The 18234-nt window shown below is 48.0% G+C and overlaps 1 protein-coding gene across 1 annotated transcript in view; it reads right to left on the bottom strand.

Annotated features, from left to right (window-relative positions):
* Positions 1-433: 433 nt before the first annotated feature.
* The window catches only part of LOC119440382 (solute carrier family 28 member 3), a 32492-nt gene continuing 14691 nt past the window's right edge, over positions 434-18234 (bottom strand). Inside the window, 9 exon segments of the mRNA XM_049662896.1 lie at positions 434-933; positions 6276-6615; positions 7721-7892; positions 11781-11911; positions 12384-12509; positions 13900-13977; positions 13979-14062; positions 14338-14359; positions 14423-14628. Coding sequence (XP_049518853.1) covers positions 869-933; positions 6276-6615; positions 7721-7892; positions 11781-11911; positions 12384-12509; positions 13900-13977; positions 13979-14062; positions 14338-14359; positions 14423-14628 — 1224 coding nt within the window. The 3' untranslated portion in view covers positions 434-868.

The raw sequence follows: 18234 nt of genomic DNA, 5'->3' as shown, positions 1-18234 counted from the left end.
CTTTGTTTGCACGCCAAGTTCGGTGTCGGGTCCCGTCGCCGTCTGGGCGGGCGCTGACGTAAGGGATGCCCCGTGGGAAGCAGCTAAGGAATGCCCTTTGCCGTTTTGAGACGTAACAGTCCGCATTAGCGACCGAATTGACCTTCGTGCTGCCTCTCGCTTCAACTCGAACTAAGCGGTGAGAGCACAGCGCACACGGAGCTATCAGTATACTCTGCCCCCATCGCAGATGGCTTTCAACATCAAGCGACCGCGCCATACGCCGCCGCCGCCGCCGAAGTACGGTTGATCGCGGTTCATAATGGCTCGGCGAGAATGAATAAGGCGCTAAAGAACGATATATATAACGGCTTATAATGATCGGAACGTCATTGGCGCACCTGGAGCCGCCAACCGCAGCGGTTCGTGTCGCCGCAGCGCTGTCGTTTCGGATCAAGTTTCATAACACTGATAATGACACCGGGTTGCGTGGAGGTGAGCAAGTGGCACAATGCTTACGCATACTTAAGACAACTTCCAGAGAAATTTCCGCGTGACTTTTTCATTGGTATATTGTCCGGGAGGGTATATTGCACGGACCACTATGCTTGCTGTCCCAAGAGCTCAAAGCATCACACAATTCTCAAGCTTTTATAGCCAGAACAAGCAGCATATTTCTAATGAATTTCTAATCTTCCTAGACAGAACGTCAACTATGTTCAAGTTAAACGTCGAGGTAAATGGGCAGCTAAGCTTCCATGTATCGTGTCATGCTCATTTAAAGCCGTCGTTTGTATTTTTCTTCTAAATTATAAGTGTGAATGAACTTCGCTATATAATGTTTTGTAATGTAGCAGAAATATGTCTTGTCATTTTTTATTGTTGCCTTCTAAACAAAGTCGTAGCTATTGAAGGCCGTTGGGACATCGTAGCCCGCAGTGTCCGTCAGCGCTCCTGCGTAGAAAAAGAAAGCAACTCAAACCCACATGTTTGAATTTAAGGGAAGCGAAGTCGTTAATTAAATGCTAGTTAGAGCTGGAACAAAATGTAATGTGACAAAGTTGTAAGTTATTATAAGTTACAAGATTTTATGAACATTTGTTTTTTTCGTAAATAGCGTTAGGCTATTTACGAAATTTCTTGGGCCTATTCACACTGTGTAACATGCTCACCAACATGTGACATAAATTTCTAGGAAGCCAGCGCTGAAACTCAGGATAAACACTGAAGCACATGACATAAACGTTGAATTAACGCAGCCCAAACTGTATCTTGATGTTGAGCAAAATGGTTGCCAACGCCTTGATCATCACCTGTTCACAACAGCAATCAATCTTGCTCCGTTTAACAATTCTTGACAATAAAAGCGAGTGATCGGAGGCGTTGGCGACAGTAGGGCGCGGTCACTCATCGCACTTCTCTTGACGTATTTTGTGGAAGCACACAAGTTGAAGTGAAAATGTCTATCGTCCTTCATGCATGTTTTATTTACCATGATCTGATACTCTGTTTGGTAGTCGGCTGCCGTGGCTGAAGTGTATTGTCGGCGAAATGCAATCTGGAGTCATCCCCGGCGGTATCCCTCGTGGCGAAATAAGCCGCGCAAGTTGTCAAAAACAACAAAGTTCACTGTCTCAGTCACAAAAACTATACAAATTAAGCCTCACTATATAGGACTCAAACACCCAAGAATTCACGCCCTGGCGAATTCACTCGGACTGAGGTGTACCAAATGATAGTCCGACAAACTATAACGTTAGACTCATGGGATTATTGGTACTCGCGCGAGCTCACTGACATTCACGGAAACACCGACCCGCTCACAGGCAGAGAATCAACGTCTCAACCCAATCCGTGGATACATATTCGCTAAGCTAGGATCATGTGGACTGACTCGCATGTAATCAGATGCGATTCCGACTTACTTGAATTCAATCAGACTCCGACCAGCTTTGATTCACTGGGACATATGATGATGATGATTTATAGATTTCATTGGCGCAAAGGCCAGATATGGCCAAACAGCGCCATGCAAAAGGCGATGAATTGTCAACGAAAAAAAAAATCTCTTAAAGGGTAGATATAACATGGCTGTAAAGAGACCTAAAATTAATTGATGTATAATTTGAGTAACATGTAGAAGTATTTAAATAATGACAATGACTATTAACGTTTGCTATGATTAATAAAGTTCCATTACAAAGAGATGATGAAGTAAACATGTGGGTAACAGTAGCACTAGTGCCTCACCACAGAGCTCTTGAACGAATGCGCTGGGAGGCATGTGCTTTACAAAGATGCCATCGCATGCAGCAGCATGCGATGGCATTTAAGACTAACTGTCTTCAGATTTAAGGACTAACGTACTGCCAAAAAGTGGTTCAATGCCGAGAAGCATCGCCGGGTCGAAGAGAATGCGTTGTCTGTATGACGGAGCAAAGTAAATTTTTTCTTTGAGGTTCTACTTCCCGACATTCTAACATGACATGAAAGACCCTCAGCGTTTCTCCGCATCTATCGTAGACAGGAGGTTCCTCACCGTTCAACAGGTAGGACTGAGTGCCATACTTGTGGTGTATCGTAAGACGGCAGAAAATAACCTCAGTTTGTAGTGCCTTTGTTATGGGCGGCCAATTTCCCGTTTGGGTTAATCACGTGAAACTTATTCAGGGTTTCATTGCCCCATGTACGTTGCCAATAGCTCCTTAGTTTCTCCCGGCGGAAAGGCTTCCAATCTGTGACAAAGGCAGCTATGGTAGAGTTCCTTAGTTTTGTTGTTATGGATAACGCAATAGGGTCGGCAAGCGTATTACCCTCACTGCCTCTATGTCCAGGCACCCAGCATATTAAGGTATATATGATGATGAGATGTGTACACAGTAAAAAGAATTGAATAAAATTCAGTAAATGCAGAATTTTTCTTGTTCTGCAGAGAAATTGAGGCTTTGATGACACTCAATGAATTGGTAAATATTGTTGCCTTTTGTAGATTTAATCATTTTATTGGTTTATGGCCGACAATAGTGCGTAGGCCTCTGCCATAAAGATTAAAACGTAAGGACTCAAACTCACACGCACCTCGACTCACGTTGACCATCCCTAATTAAGACTTATATTTATGCTGCCTCATATGCAATAATTCAGACCAACTCGCGCCCTATCACGCGCACTCACTTGGGCTCACTCGGATTGAGACTCATAAATGGTTCCGAGACGGAGCATACCCTCCCGCATTCTTTCGATGCCTTCCCATTGACGCAAAAACCAGGGATTACGTAGAGGGCGCCACTTTCCCATTTGTTGAAGCCAGCGTTAACGTTCGCAAATGCCATTCTGAGCTTAAATGGGAGATCTTGCAGCGGTTGGAAGTTAACCAAAGGTGGATTGGCCGACTGGCATTGAGGGCCCACGGTAAAACCACATATGAAACAGTGGAAGATAACATGTGGTGGGCCTCTTTAAGTGAAATACGCAGAGCCAAGTTAGCTTTGAAGAAAGACCTCAAAAACATGGAATAAAAGAAATGGGTGGCTAAAGTGCATAAATATCTGTGCTTCAAAACCGTGGACATGAAATGGAGGAAGAGGACAAGAAACTTGGCAAATGAATGCAGAGTAATTGAAAGTGCAAATCGACAATCTGGAGTCAGCAAAAAGAAAGTGAGAGAAACAGACACGGTAAATTCCATCCGAAGGATGGAAACAATACAAAACAACAACAAAAGTCGGCAGTGTCTCCCGAAAGGCGAAGCATAGATTGCGATAGCAAATTAGTAGACAGCCATACGAAGTAAGGATAGTAGTTCTATCAGCCGTGTAAACTTGCAAACATTCGCTTACTAAGTTGAAAAGCATGGTGTCAGCGCACACAGGCAAACAGGAACACATTACATTCGATCAGCGCGGACACTCGCTGTAAAAACGCTTGCATGAGGAAGCGTGGTGGCAGCCGCGAGGGAAATGACCTTCGCGCTGTCTATTGCTTCAACGCAAATTGAGCGGCCAGAACACAGCTCACGCAAAACTGCGAGCCACCAAAAAGATCATGAAGATTTACAAATATGTCAAGAAAGAAATCAGGAGGTAAAAACGCTTAACCTTGTACTCGGCTGCACAACGCTTGAAACAGCGAAGCGGGGTGATAGTAGCCCAGCATTTTCCGGAAGTGCGCGCGAACTTTTCATCTTATTACTCATGATGATGATAATTTCTTTTCACGCGCCTTGGACTTACAGACATCACTGCGCGTTGCATAGCACAGCTTGCAACTCCGACACCGCATTGCAATGCCGACACCGCGTTCCAGCAGACCGGCCTCGTGAATGCGTCTCTCTCTCTCTCTCTCTCGCTCTAATTTTCTTTATCTCTCTCCCGAGCATAGCGCGCAAAACCTCTTCATCACCTCGCAGAGCACGAGCGTGCGAACGCGCCAGCTGTGGACGAAGACGACGACGCTCGAACGCAATCATATGGTTCGCATAAATGCATGCTTCTGCAAGCGTGGCCCTATAGCCAAGTAGTTACGACGCTCGCCTTGGGTCCGTGGGTACGTGGGCTCGAATCCCGCCTCGGCAAGACACGAAGTTTATTTTCTTTTATTTCTTGATACGAACCACAAACCACAAATTACGGCTGGCTTAAACAGCTTTGCTGTTAGAATCTGTACAATAACACCAAGGGCAATGCCTTGCTATTTGAGGCCTAAGCTGGCTGCCTGAGGACAAAAACATTCGCAACAGGATGAGGTATGCGTCTGCTGCAGCAAAGGTCCGGGAACGACTGACCACATCGTAATGCAATGCCAAGATAATCACAGCAAGACAGTAGGGTAGGCCCACCTTCTAGAAGCGCTGGGATTCAAAGCGGATGGAAGAATTAACTGTTCAGCAGTCGAGATAAGCAAAATACATTTAGAGTAATGGCGAAAAAAAGGCGAAGCATCAATTGCGATAGCAAATTAGTAGATAGTTATACGGAGTAGGGATAATAGTTTCATCGGCTGCATAAACTTGGACACATTCGCTTACTAACTGAATTAACAAGCGCGGTGTCAGCGCGCACAAGCAAACATGGATAGATCACACTCGATGACCGCAGACAACCACTGTGAAAACACTGGCGTGCGCAAGCGCGGCCGCCGCAGCGAGCGACGGTTCGTGCGATCTATCGCTTCAACGGAAACTGAGCGGTGAAAGCACAGCGCATACAACGGTCAGAGCCGTGATACGCTTTGAAAATACGGTGCGCGCGACAGCCGCCCACACCGACGCAAAGTACAAGTGCACGGTTGTTGGCAGAGTAGAAGCTGCGCCCCCTCTCTCACGCGCTGCCTTCTCGCTTTCCTCTTTTCGCGTGGGAGCTTCAGTCGTCACTTCCCCTTGCGCCCGGTCGCAAGATACGCATTTGGTGCCGCAGCATAGCGTCGCCCCCGCCTCCCTCCCTCCCTCCCTCCCATACCCCCACGGCTTTCGCGCGACGGAAGAAGTGGCGTTTGCTCTTCGCCGTGCGTTCGCTCTCCGTGAAAGCACGCGTCGCTCGCGCGCTTTCACTCACACATACGGCGCACGGCGACGATTTTATTGCCCTTGGACTTTATACGGAACCTCACGGTGGCATCGACGACGACGGCTACGGCAGAAATCCGCTTGAAGTGGCCATATAATTGCTATCGCAATAAAAAGCTGAGAGGCGAACCGGAGACGTTTCATGCACAGGCAACTCTACAACATGAGGGCCCTTAAGGGTATTGTAAATAAATAAAGAAAACATAGAGATAGAGGTTTTAAGGAATCGAGAAAAGAATAAAGAGACATATGCAAAATGCCAGACTGCTATGCATGTATTAATACCGATTAGCTCAAGCAGACTAGCTGACTTTTGTCGCCGCCCCATTTCGAAGGGGATGCCAATAGAATAAATCAATAATCCTCATGGTGAAGTTTATGGATGGCGGTAATGGTCACGTCAATTTCCTTTCATTGCCTGCCAAGGTGACGGCGTGCCACGCGGAAGGCAAGAGCAGGCAGGGTGCGGTAGCAGTACCCGATGACAATACTCCGTGCTCTAAGCAGCCTAAGGTATAAAATGTCCGAGAACGTAGTACTGCCAAGGTGGACTACTAGCTTTTCATGCATTGCAGAGTAACTGGCCAGGTATAGTAACAATGCAACAGGCACGGGTCTCATGATGATGATAATTTCTTTTCACGCGTCTTGAATGCACGGGTCTCAGGGAGCCGCTTCAAGAAGCAAAACTTGAGCAATTACTTTCGTCGCCGGCTTCTCCCGTCTTACTCACCGGCAGTGCAGGCGGTCATGAAGCATGCCAGCGAGCCAGCGACCAGGGCGCGTCCTGCTACGCGCGCGCAGTCGGAGAGGCGCTCGGGCGCCAGGGCGGCGTAGGCGCCCAGCTGGACGCCCAGGGCACCGAGACTCGAGAAGCCGCACAGCGCGTGCGCGCACAGCAGCTGCGAGCGCAGGGACAGCAAGCCGCCCCGTGCCAGCTCGCCCATCTGGCCGTAGGCCACGACCTCGTTGAGAGCGGCCTTCAGACCCAGCAGGGAGGCGACGCGCGAGCACTCGTGAAGCCCGACGCCCATTGCCAGGGCCAGCGGCACGAACAGCCGGCCCAGCAGCCACTGGGATTATCGCGCGATTGAACAGCGAATGGAGAGTGTGATCAATATGTTATAGGTCTTGATAAACTTTCACAGGCGAAGCTGTGTAGGCGGCGTAGTGGTATTGAGGAGGCAAAGGCGCACTGTACAGAGCGGAATCGGAGCAGTAAAGCCGGGACAGCGTGCAGGAAATCAGTAACTGTAGCGTCAGGACGAACTTTATGGTCGAGTCACCGGTCGTGTTAACGCCACGGGTATTGCTTGAAGTATAAGCGTCAAATTCGAGAGCAAGTAGTGCTAGTTAAGCATACAATATGCCTCCAACGCAGCCGAGAGTATACTATAGTACTAAGCTAGGATATAGTTAATCGTCTGAAAGGCTCGGGTATAGCGACGGAATTGCACTGGATATAGTGAACAGTTAGCAAAGTCTAGGGAGGATTTCGAGTAGTGGCAGAACGAACTCGTAGGAGAGAGAAGTCACCTATTCTACTTTATTTTCTTTGGTGCACGAATTGATGGGATTTACATGATGCACGGGGAAGTATTTTTATCTGTTCAAACGGTACTGCAGTGTCACAACAAATATGCTTTTTTTTATGTCCACGTTGCGCTAATTTTGGAGCCCGAGGACAGCCAAATATCTTTCGCTCAGCGAAACGTCCTTTTCTTTGGCGTCTACATTAGCGGAAGCTTCGTAAGAGAGAAGCAGGTGCGTGGAGCAGTCTGTTTCATCCCTGCTCATTTTCTTCGTACGAGATTCCGTGTTTCTTGCTACCTGGGGTGTGCTGATCGAGCGCAGTGCTGCAAGTGCAACGTCGTCGACACTTCCGCCGCCACGCGCTGTCGGGCAGCATCCAGACCGCTGATTTAGCTTGTATACCTGAAAACTACTCGATACGCAAGGCAGGGAAACGTGAGACTGTCTGTCTTTATTCTCCTTCAGTGCAGGCCCTTCCCCCTCACTAGCGCTCCGGCGATCTTTGTCGTCGCCAGCCCTCGGGCGCCACCACAAGCTCAATCGTCTGCGGACGTAATCGACCCACTCTGTCACGTAACGAAACCTAAGAATGATAGTTCTGATGTGTAGTGAAGGCCTGAAGGAAGTGCATGATCTACATCTCACGTTGAGCGTGACGAACTGCCATCCCACGAGGGATCCCAGGTAGGCGAGCAGCGAGTCGGCCAGCGCCATGCAGGACAGGAATCCCAGCAGCGAGGCCACCACGTGAGCCGCCACCCGCAGCTGCGCCGACAAGCCGTGCGACACGGACTCCAGCAGGGTGCAGCCGGGACGGCTGTCGCCAGGGTCGCAAAAGTACCGGCGCGAATTATGAAATTCGCGACGACAATGAGACGATGACTTTTTTACAAAAAGAAAAAAAAGAAAAAAAAGAGGAAAACAAGAATTGGACAAGATGAACACGAAGTGCACTTGTTAGGCCCATTCTGCGTATGCTGTTCAGGATCGTGTGTAGCCGACAGCTTACTCCCTCCCCAATCTGCAATTTCTGTAAACGTTTGAGGTAGCCTACAGTTCCTACTGTTCAAGCAACGTTGAAGGGTAACAAATAGAACTTTAGTTTCGAAGCGTTCTGCTGTTTTGAAAGGATCATCTTCATCATATTCATCGTAATCATTATAATTTATTTAAGCGCCCAATGAGGGGTATTACATAAAGAGAGAGCAAAAAACGCAATACGTTGTGGAGCGCCTTTCGATCGTCGGCTGGTCATTTCTGAAAACTGCCGATGGCGTGGGACGGCCCGTGTTCTGGTGCGCGCGCCCAGAGCTCCCCGTGGTCACAGCCTGCCTGGCTTCGCCGGAGGAAGATTAAACCTTGCCTGGTTGTAGCCTCTGTGCGTTTCCGAGGGATACGGCCAAGTCAGGAAACTCATGTCCCAACAACACTGATATACTGGGTGCTCAAAGTTAAGCTTTATCGAATTTAAAAAAAAATCGTCTGTGGCAGGTAGCATAACTATTATCGTTGAGCTGGGTTATTCGAAGAGGTGGTCATTAGTAGTACGAGAAATAGAAACACACATTCAACTAATTAACAAAAATTTACTAATGAACTTCTAGGTTATTACTTCATGACACATAGGCAATTTACGAATTGTATACATTCCGTGAGTTTGCAAGACGCATCCACTTGAAATGAATTTCCAGACACCAGTTTCGAGATATTATTGCCCAAAGTGTGGCACGAAATACATGGGCGTTTCCAGTTACGTTTGTGCCTCAGTGTATAAAACAGCATTTTGGTAAAAAAAGTAAGTGAAACAACAGTGCATTTTTACGGCGAGTTTGATCGCGCATATCTCCAAACTGGTGTCATTCTGGAAATTCATTCCAAGTGGAAACGCCTGAGAAGCTCACCGGCTACAATTCGCAAATTGCAGTGTGTCGTAAAGTACTTAACTAAGAAGTTAATTAGTGAATTTTTGTTAATTAGTTTTATATGTGTTTCGATTTCTCGTGCAACTAATGTCCGCCTCATCGACTAACCCATCTCAATGATAAGAAGTATGCTACCTGCCACAGGCGATTTCTGAAAATTCCGTAAAACTTAAAAATGAACACCCTGTATAGTCGCAATAGTGCTAAAACCAAAACACGGGCAAATGTTTACACAATATGTGGATGGTACAGTTAAGGTGCATTTCAGGGAATCTCCTACCGCTGGCATCATTGTAGTCTGCCCATTGGGGTGGACGGCTTATCACTCTACGAAAGAATTAAGGGGAACCAGTTATGTCTTAACAGGTGGTCTCCCTCTCAGGCAATCAACGAGCTCAATGATGCTTGGCATGGGCGAACTGACGTGAACTGGCGCATTCAGTGTGTCATATTCAGGGACCACGCTCAGTAGTTCTCGTGAACAAATCTAGTTTCCTTTTTTTTTCCTGATCGAATTGTTTCAATAGTGACTGACGATCTTTACAACTAAAACAACACCGTTGCGTTGTTTGCCGTCATTGTTGAGCGCAGAGGACGTGAGAGCGAACGAAGTTTGCCAGCAGTCATTTAAGGCCAGCATAGCAGATGAGCCGTTGTTGCTCTTTGTACAGTATACTGAGAGTCCCTTGTTTTAACCTAACAGCGTCGAGACAAAATCGCAGGCTCAGGTCATATTCTTGACTCCAACGTCGTGCATCATAAGTCAAGAACAACAGGAGTTCCCACTTAATAGTGCCGAGTATCGAATCACAAGTTTTGCCTACGACGATTCATTACAAAGTATTGGGTTAGGTTCGAATAAATAGGGTGAGTTCTGGCTGATTTACACTTGGATCAGTAAGGTTATTTCACGGTAGTTTGCACCCTTGGGGGCTTATCGTGTCCCACAACGATAATCGTCATCTGCCTTGTCCGCATTTCCTTTCTTTAACGCCCGGTACTTCGTCACAAACGGTATGCGCGTTGTCTGCGTGACATAGCATTCTCGACATGAAAATAGCGAGCGCAGAGTCTTCAAGAAAGGAAACGCAAGCAAATCAGATGACGATTGTTGTGCAAACGGCGCAAATGTTTTTAAGAGTGAAGGATGCTGACACGCATGCTCCTTTATCTTTCTCCGGTGACAATTTTTGTTGCTTTGTTCTTGACCGTCACTATAATGTCATAATACTCTACGGCCCCGTTGCGCCAAGATTAGTAAAACGCCTGTAGGTAAACGTTGTTGTAGAATAAGATCAAGGAGACAGTTCGCTTTAGCGGTGCCTATAACACTTGACTTCAGCCAACCAAGAGAACAGGCTGGCTTCAGGAAGGGATATTCTACAATGGATCATATCCATGTCATCAATCAGGTAATCGAGAAATCTGCGGAGTACAATCAACCTCTCTACATGGCTTTCATAGATTATGAAGAGGCATTTGATTCAGTAGAGATACCAGCAGTCATAGAGACATTGCGTAATCAAGGAGTACAGGAGGCATACGTGAATATCTTAGCAAACATCTACAAAGATTCCACAGCTACCTTGATTCTCCACAAGAAAAGTAGAAAGTTACCTATCAAGGAAGGGGTCAGGCAAGGAGACACAATCTCTCCAATGCTATTCACTGCATGCTTAGAAGAAGTATTCAAGCTCTTAGACTGGGAATGGCTTAGGAGTGAGGATCAACGGTGAATATCTCAGCAACCTTCGGTTTGCAGATGACATTGTCCTATTCAGCAACATTGGAGACGAATTACAGCAAATGATTGCGGACCTTAATCGAGAAAGTGTAAGAATTGGGTTGAAGATGAATATGCAGAAGACAAAGATAATGTTCAATAGCCTGGCAAGGGAACAAGAATTCAGGATCGCCAGTCAGCCTCTAGAGTCTGTAAAGGAGTACGTTTACCTAGGTCAATTACTCACAGGGGACCCTGATCACGCGAAAGAAATTTATAGAAGAATAAAATTGGGTTGGAGTGCATACGGCAGGCATTGCCAAATCCTGACTGGGAGCTGAAAAGAAAAGTGTACAATAATTGCATTCTACCGGTGCTAACATATGGGGCAGAAACTTGGAGGTTAACAAAGAAGCTCGAGAACAAGTTAAGGACCGCACAAAGAGCGATGGAACGAAAAATATTAGGACTAACGTTAAGAGACAGGAAGAGAGCGGTGTGGATCAGAGAACAAATGGGGATAACCGATATTCTAGTTAACATTAAGCGGAAGAAATGGAGCTGGGAGGCCATGTAATGCGTAGGATGGATAACCGGTGGACAATTAGGGTTACAGAATGGATACCAAGAGAAGGGAAGCGCAGTCGAGGTCGGCAGAAAACCAGATGGGATGATGAAGTTAGGAAATTCGCAGGCGCAAGTTGGAATACGCTAGCGCAAGACAGGGGTAATTGGAGATCGCAGGGAGAGGCCTTCGTCCTGCAGTGGACATAAAATTTAGGCTGATGATGATATAGAAAGAAAAATGAAGTGCTGCAAACGGGAGCGTGGTGGTATGTGTTGTCTTCGGCTACTTTCGGCAATAAACGACTGCGGGGAAACGCTGCTCTGGGCTTCGTTCCTCCATTCCTTCGTCGCTCCTGAAGCCTGCAGGTCAAGCCGTACAACCAGGTATTCTGACTTTTACGAAAGTCTAATTGTTCAACTGTCGGCTCGCAGGGATCCTTCCTCGAACGCCATATCTCCCGCTTGCCGGCCCCTGAGGTGTGACCATTATTACCTTTTACGGGGGTCGCTGATCTTCTCAAGGCCGGCACAGCTCTCCTCTGTCTCGGGGTAGAAAAGCTTGGAGAATCCAAGCGCCGCCGGCGCCGACATCAATGAGGCGGCGATCATGTCCTCGGCTTTCACCTGCAGTGACAACGTTCTATAGTACTGAAGAATCATTTCCCGCTAACAATCGACGCGTTTACTCTTATACGCTTTTCGTGGTCACAGAGGCAGAATGAATATCACGCATTAAATAGAGGAACAGTATCGCATTGACACAAAAGGTACAAGCGAGATTGATATACCTGTTACAGGACCGATTGGCAGAGCAAAACCGCACCGATGCCGAGATGCACGGATAAAACTATAAGGGATGTGATGGCAGACGCATTTACCGTAGAACCAAATTCAGAAAACTACGCATAATTAAGAACTGGTAAAACTATGAAATGCGCAAGAAGAGACAAACGAATCCGTACAAGTATTTACTTGGTACACGACCTCCCTTGCATGCCAGGAAGAAAAACAAACTACGAAAAACCAACCGTGATTTAAAAGTAAAGGTTCTCAAACCCGCGACACGTTACTGCCGTTTATATAAGCGCCAACTCACGCCGAAGGTCGTGAAGACGGCGAACAGGCTTCCCGATATGGTGGCGAAGCCGCAGGTCATGACGCAGTGGATCTCGGACCTGGTCAGCTGCGCCAGGCACGGCTTTATCAGGAGCACCGAGTCGGCCTGCGTGCGAATGACAATTGCATGCCGCAAACGTTGCAATTTCAGCAGGTTGATGCCATGCGCGGACAGCGACAACGTTTGTACGGACGTCCACTTTTCTCTCTACGCAGCTTCAGTGGCTCGTTACGACGCAAAGAACTCGATATACCGGCCTCGCTGTTCGGTCCGAGAGAGAAAGGTTCAAGCACTTGCATGGAAATCTGATTCTGCCTATCCGGACAGCGATATTTGGACGGCGAACACTCATTATGTTCAGAGTTTATACTGTTCAACCAGTGACTTTCAATAAATCAAATATGCCAACAGCAATTGGAGAGTGGAACAAAGTGCTAGGGCTGAATGTAAACAAATCTTACCACCTGGAGTTGAAGCATTTACGTTTCTTGTAGTATATTTTATTTCAGCATTCAAGTGCCTTATGAAATGTCTAGCTACATTACATGCTAAGGTAACCGTGTCTCAATGTATATTTGCCACACTGCTCCACCTTTTTTATGATATTACGCAAAATCGGCCCTATGCCTTTTTAATAAATGATAAATAGCAGCAACGACAAGAACTCTCGAACGTCGCAGCTGCTGCAGCACTACTATTTATTTATTGTGCAGCGGAGGGCTTGAGCGCTCAGAAAGGATGTGTGTACATTCTTAAAAAAAATCACCAGCCCTTCCCCTGTCGAGAAAATGGGGGCAAACGAAGCTTGTCGTGTGTGTATCTGACCTTCGTGGTGATTTTCTTTCTTTCTTTCTCTCGCTCTTTTTTCTCTCTATCCTTTTCTCTCTCTATCTATCTTTCTTTCTCTCTCTTTCTTTCCATCTTTCTCTTTGTTTTTCTCATCTTCTCTCTCTCTTTCTCTCTCCCTCTATCTTTCTCTCTCTTCCTTTCTCTTTCTTTCTTTCCTCTCTCTTTTCTCACTTTTTTGTCCATGGTATGTGCCATTGAGCTTGGACCCTTTCTGCACTATCACCAGGATCGGCCACTTTTCAGCGTGACACCACCACCACCGCCGACACTAGTGAGCTTATAAAGCCTCGCTTAAAAAGTCGTATTTACTGGACTGCTGTCACAACATTCACTACCTTGACATAATTGCGCTTGGTAACGGTAGAGTTTGTAATATTTTGACTGAACAAGGTAATCACTATTACTAACGGGTCTCAGCTACCGATTCCAAATGCAGTTCCGAGGCCCATTAGTAACAGCGATTGCCTTCTTTAGTCAAAAATTTTACTAATTCTATCGTTACCAGGCGCAATTTTACCAATGTAGTGAATATAGTGACAACAGTTAGTAAATACAAGGCCTTTCTTTTAAGAGTGCTTACAGTATACGTAGCAACGCCTATCGTCAATCGTCCATCGGTGTAGGCGTGAGTATAAATGAACCGCACCATGCCTAGAAACACGTTGCTGGCTGCGCAAAAGGACTCGCAAATGGTGGTGCCCATCACGACGGCCATGAGGCGCCCCCACCTTGAGTGCGAGGCACTGCAGTAGCCCGTAATGGCACAACAACGACACCAGAAGACCGAAAAACACCACGGCAGACAGCACCTGCGTAGCAGAAGAGACCGCGGTCATCGAATCCAATCGGTTCAGGGCGAAAACAGAAGCACGCACGCACGCACACAACGAGCACACACATACACACATACTTGGTGCGCACGTTTATGCACTTATGCTTTCATCATGACTCGCAGCTTCTGGGTATTCTTATTCTCCGTACACATACGGACACAGCTTGAACATCGGCTGCCTGACTTGTCGCCGTGGTCCGGTGATTCCTCACAATGACAACTGTCCTATTTTCCGCCACGCCTTTCGTTAACGTTTCTCATCGTCAGCCCAGCGCTAGCTGAGGGGCCACGCGCGTCTAAATGTGAGTAAGCGCGCACCGTGAGTGCCAGCACGGGCTTCTGCTGGGGCAGTCCGTCCCCGTCAAGCTGTCCCGTGGCCAGGTAGCCGAACACGAAGCGCGCCCCGTGGCCGGCGAACGCGATGGCGGCGTTCATCTTGTCGGCGACGCAGAGCAGGGCGCCACGGCCGACCTTCCAGCGCACCAGGAGCAGGCCCAGCACGAACTGGAGCAGGAAGCCGCTCAGCACGGGGCGCCACTTGACCTGCGGTGGGCATAAGCAGCAGCGAGGACAACGTTAAATGGGCGCGCAGACGTCGGTTTTACAGCAACGGTGTCCGTGGTCGGTATCAAATGTGAAACAGCAAACCAGCAACGCAGCCCTACGAAGCGAGCGTAACGCGCAACCAGACGCCGGCGCAGAATACGTGGACATGCGTCGGACATAACGCAACACTGAAAGTTGTAAGCTTGGGTACACTGAAATGTTTATAATGGATATTACAGCGAAGCTGTTAAGGGCTCAGTCTCCGACGGTCGTGTCCGCGTGTAGAAAAAAACTCTCTTTGGCCGTATGCTGTATGTGCGAGTGAAAGCGCGCGAGGGACGCGCGCTTTCACGGGGAGCGAACGCACGGCGGAGAGCAAACGCGACTTTTTCCCTCGCGCGAAAGGCCGTGGAGGACGGGAGGGAGGGAGGGGAGGCGACGTTTAGCTGCGGCACCAAATGCGTATCTTGCGACCGGGCGCAAGGGGAACTGGCGACTTAATCACCCACGCGAAATGAGGAAAGCGGGAAGGCAGCGCGGGAGAGGGAGTGCGGCCTTTTGCTCTGCGAGCAATTAACTGCGTACTTGTGCTTTGCGCGACGACGGGCGGTCGCGCGCACCGTATCTTGAAAGCGATCTGCAACACGGCTCCTACCATTGTATGCGCTGTGCTTTCGCCGCTCAGTTTCAGTTGAAGCGTTAGACCGCATGAACCTTCGCGCTCTGCTGCTGGTGTGTTTGCTCACGCCAGCGTTTCGACAGCGGGCAGTACTGTTGTCGATGGCGGCAGCGGCGTTTTGCCCGCGTTCGCACCGAATGCGCGCGGCGTTGGTGACGTGTTTATGAAGAACGTGCCAACCTTTGCCGTACACCCTATGGCGGTGTACCGTAGTGACCATAAGGCCATGGTCCCTAGCTGTAGGTCACTAAATAAATGAAAACCACCGGATCATGTATATTTCTCATTATATAATAGTTCAAATAACCAATTACACCATCATATCTTAACAGTGATAATTGGAAATACATAATTCCCACCATAGCACAGCTTCGCTGGTCTTCCATCTCCACCCCAGTGGAAGGGCTGACAGATTTTTTATGGGGAAGGAATTGCGCTAAACATGGTGAACGGGGCCGCGTTAGAAGTTTTGATTTCGGACAATTGCAAAACATGCCCCTAATACACTTCCGAAGGTTGTGTAAATCATACGCCAAAAAACAGCTTTTTAAAGACGATAGTCTTTCTTGGCCTACCTAAACGCGAAAAACTTTGTCATTCGCTTCAACCGCCCGGCCAAAACCGATTCAACCGCCCGGCCAAAACCAAGCGAGCTACTAGCACTGGTGGGACGGGGTCATACACGTCAACATTATAGAGCCCAAAGGAAACCTCAGGCCTATTTCAGGTAAAATATATGTAGTGTGGGAACGCTGACGTGAATAGTGGCATAAGAGCCAACTGTGAACGACGAAGATGACGGACGCGCGAGCAGTGGTGCGAGAGACACGAGAGCTGCGGCTGGGCGCCCTTGGGCGCGGCCGGCCGCGACTGGAGCTGTGGCCATGGGCCGCGGAGCCGAGCCGTTTTCCCACAGTACATAACCGTGATCCGAAGCGTTCTTTTAATTAAGAATACACATTGGAGTGCTTTTTACGTTAGTAAATGAAAAATCAACGCGTTAGGAATGGTGACGAGGAGACGCTACCCGTTAAAAACAGGCCGATAAGCCGCGGCTCTATAGCCGGCTTTAAGCCAACAGTAATATAAAGTCCCAACAGATGGCGCAAGAGCAGGGCGAACGCGGGAAATTTGCATTGAATTCAGCAAACCTCCATTGCATCCATCATGGGAGAAGTGAGAGGGGAGAAGAAGAGCGTGAGGGGTGCAAGGAGAGAGAAGAGAGGGTGTTACGCGTCAGGGACGGCAGAAGACTGTCGTCTTTCGACGTCATTTGCAGCGAAGCAAGCAGATATGCAGCACAATTTTTTACGTATGGTTTGCTCAAATTGGCATATATCTGCGAAGGTTTTACACCTGTACTGAAGAACAACTGGTTTCGCAGGTTTTAACCTGATGTGTGCGTATTGATACCAAGAGGTATCGCGGAGTAGTAATGGTATGGTAAATAAGCTGCGATAGACGTAGTCGCAAGTAACTCAGCTCATCACGGCTTGATGTGGCGCTGCATTAAACTGACGTGCGGAGAACTGTTATTGAATGTCCGAATCACTTGTCAGTGTAATTGTTTCGATATCAATATCTATTTTGCAACAACAAAGAAGTCGAGAGGTCAAGGATGCAAAAATGCTGCGCTAGCAGACTGAGAGGAACAGGCCTCGAACAAGCGCCAGTGGAAGTGGAATACGAGGCGCATTTATAAGATGCATCGTAGTCACAGAAAACATAGTATAGGCAAAATATACTGAAGCATAAAGTGTGGATATGTTTTACAGTTATATTTTATGGCAAAAGAACGCACACGGGTTAGTTTGCTTAGAAAATTTGTGTTAAATAGCAGGTAGAATTTCATGCAACGTGTGCTATGCAGAGCTTGTACGGCATCTTTACCGTAGAAGTGCTTTTAACAGCGGAGCTGTTTGAGCCGACTGTCAGTACGTGGAACGTGTACAAAAAACATGTCACAGTTTCGCCCTAAGGGCGAAGCAATGAATGCGATAGCAACACAGCAATGTCATACAATGTAAGGTGAGCGGCTTTGGTAGCAATATAAATTGTAGTAAACATGAGCTGATTAAGTAAGCAGGTGTGTTGCGGCGTAAGTAGACCGACATGGAGAGACTCCATGACCACGAGAAGGCGCGTGTGAAACGGTGGTGTTGAGAAGCGCTTCCCGTGGTCAGCGCGTGCGAAGGGACACACCTGTAGCGCTGCACTGCCGATACGGGTAGCATTACATGTGTAGCGTGCGTTGGAAAATGTGGCCCGACTATTACTAACTGAATGAACAAGCGTGGTGTGAGCGCGCACAAACAAACAAATAGATCACACTGAATGACCGCAGCCAACGACTGTCAAAACGCTGGCAGCAAGCGCATATACGTCGCAGCGGGCGAAGGTACGTGCGGTCTATCGCTTCAACGGAAATTGAGCGGCGAATGCACAGTGCATAAAAGTCAGAGCCGTGTGGAGATAAGAGACGGTGCGGTCGAGCGACGAGTGCGGTTGTTGGCATAGAAATGCCCCCCCCCCCCCCCTCCTGCTCCCTCCGGCGCTGGCTTTCCGCTTCCTTGCTTGCACGTGGCAGATTGAGTGCGTTCGCTCTCCATGATAGCGCGCGTCCACGCACGCTTCCGCTGGAGCATACGGCGCGCAGCGAAGATTTTATCTAAAAATTAAATTATGGGGTTTTACGTGCCAAAACCAGTTCTGATTATGAGGCACGCCGTAGTGGGGGACTCCGGAAATTTTGACCACCTGGGGTTCTTTAACGTGCACCTAAATCTATACGGAACCTCACGGCGACGACGACGGCGACGCCGACGGCAGAAATCTGGTTGAAGTGTTCATATAATTGCTATCGCAATAAAACCTCGCTGAACGATGACGTGGCCACGCGTTGCCTACCATCCACCTTGCGGAGC

This window comes from Dermacentor silvarum, chromosome 2 (assembly GCF_013339745.2).
Source record: "Dermacentor silvarum isolate Dsil-2018 chromosome 2, BIME_Dsil_1.4, whole genome shotgun sequence".
NCBI lineage: Eukaryota > Metazoa > Arthropoda > Arachnida > Ixodida > Ixodidae > Dermacentor > Dermacentor silvarum.
This window is presented reverse-complemented; position numbering and strand designations above follow the sequence as displayed.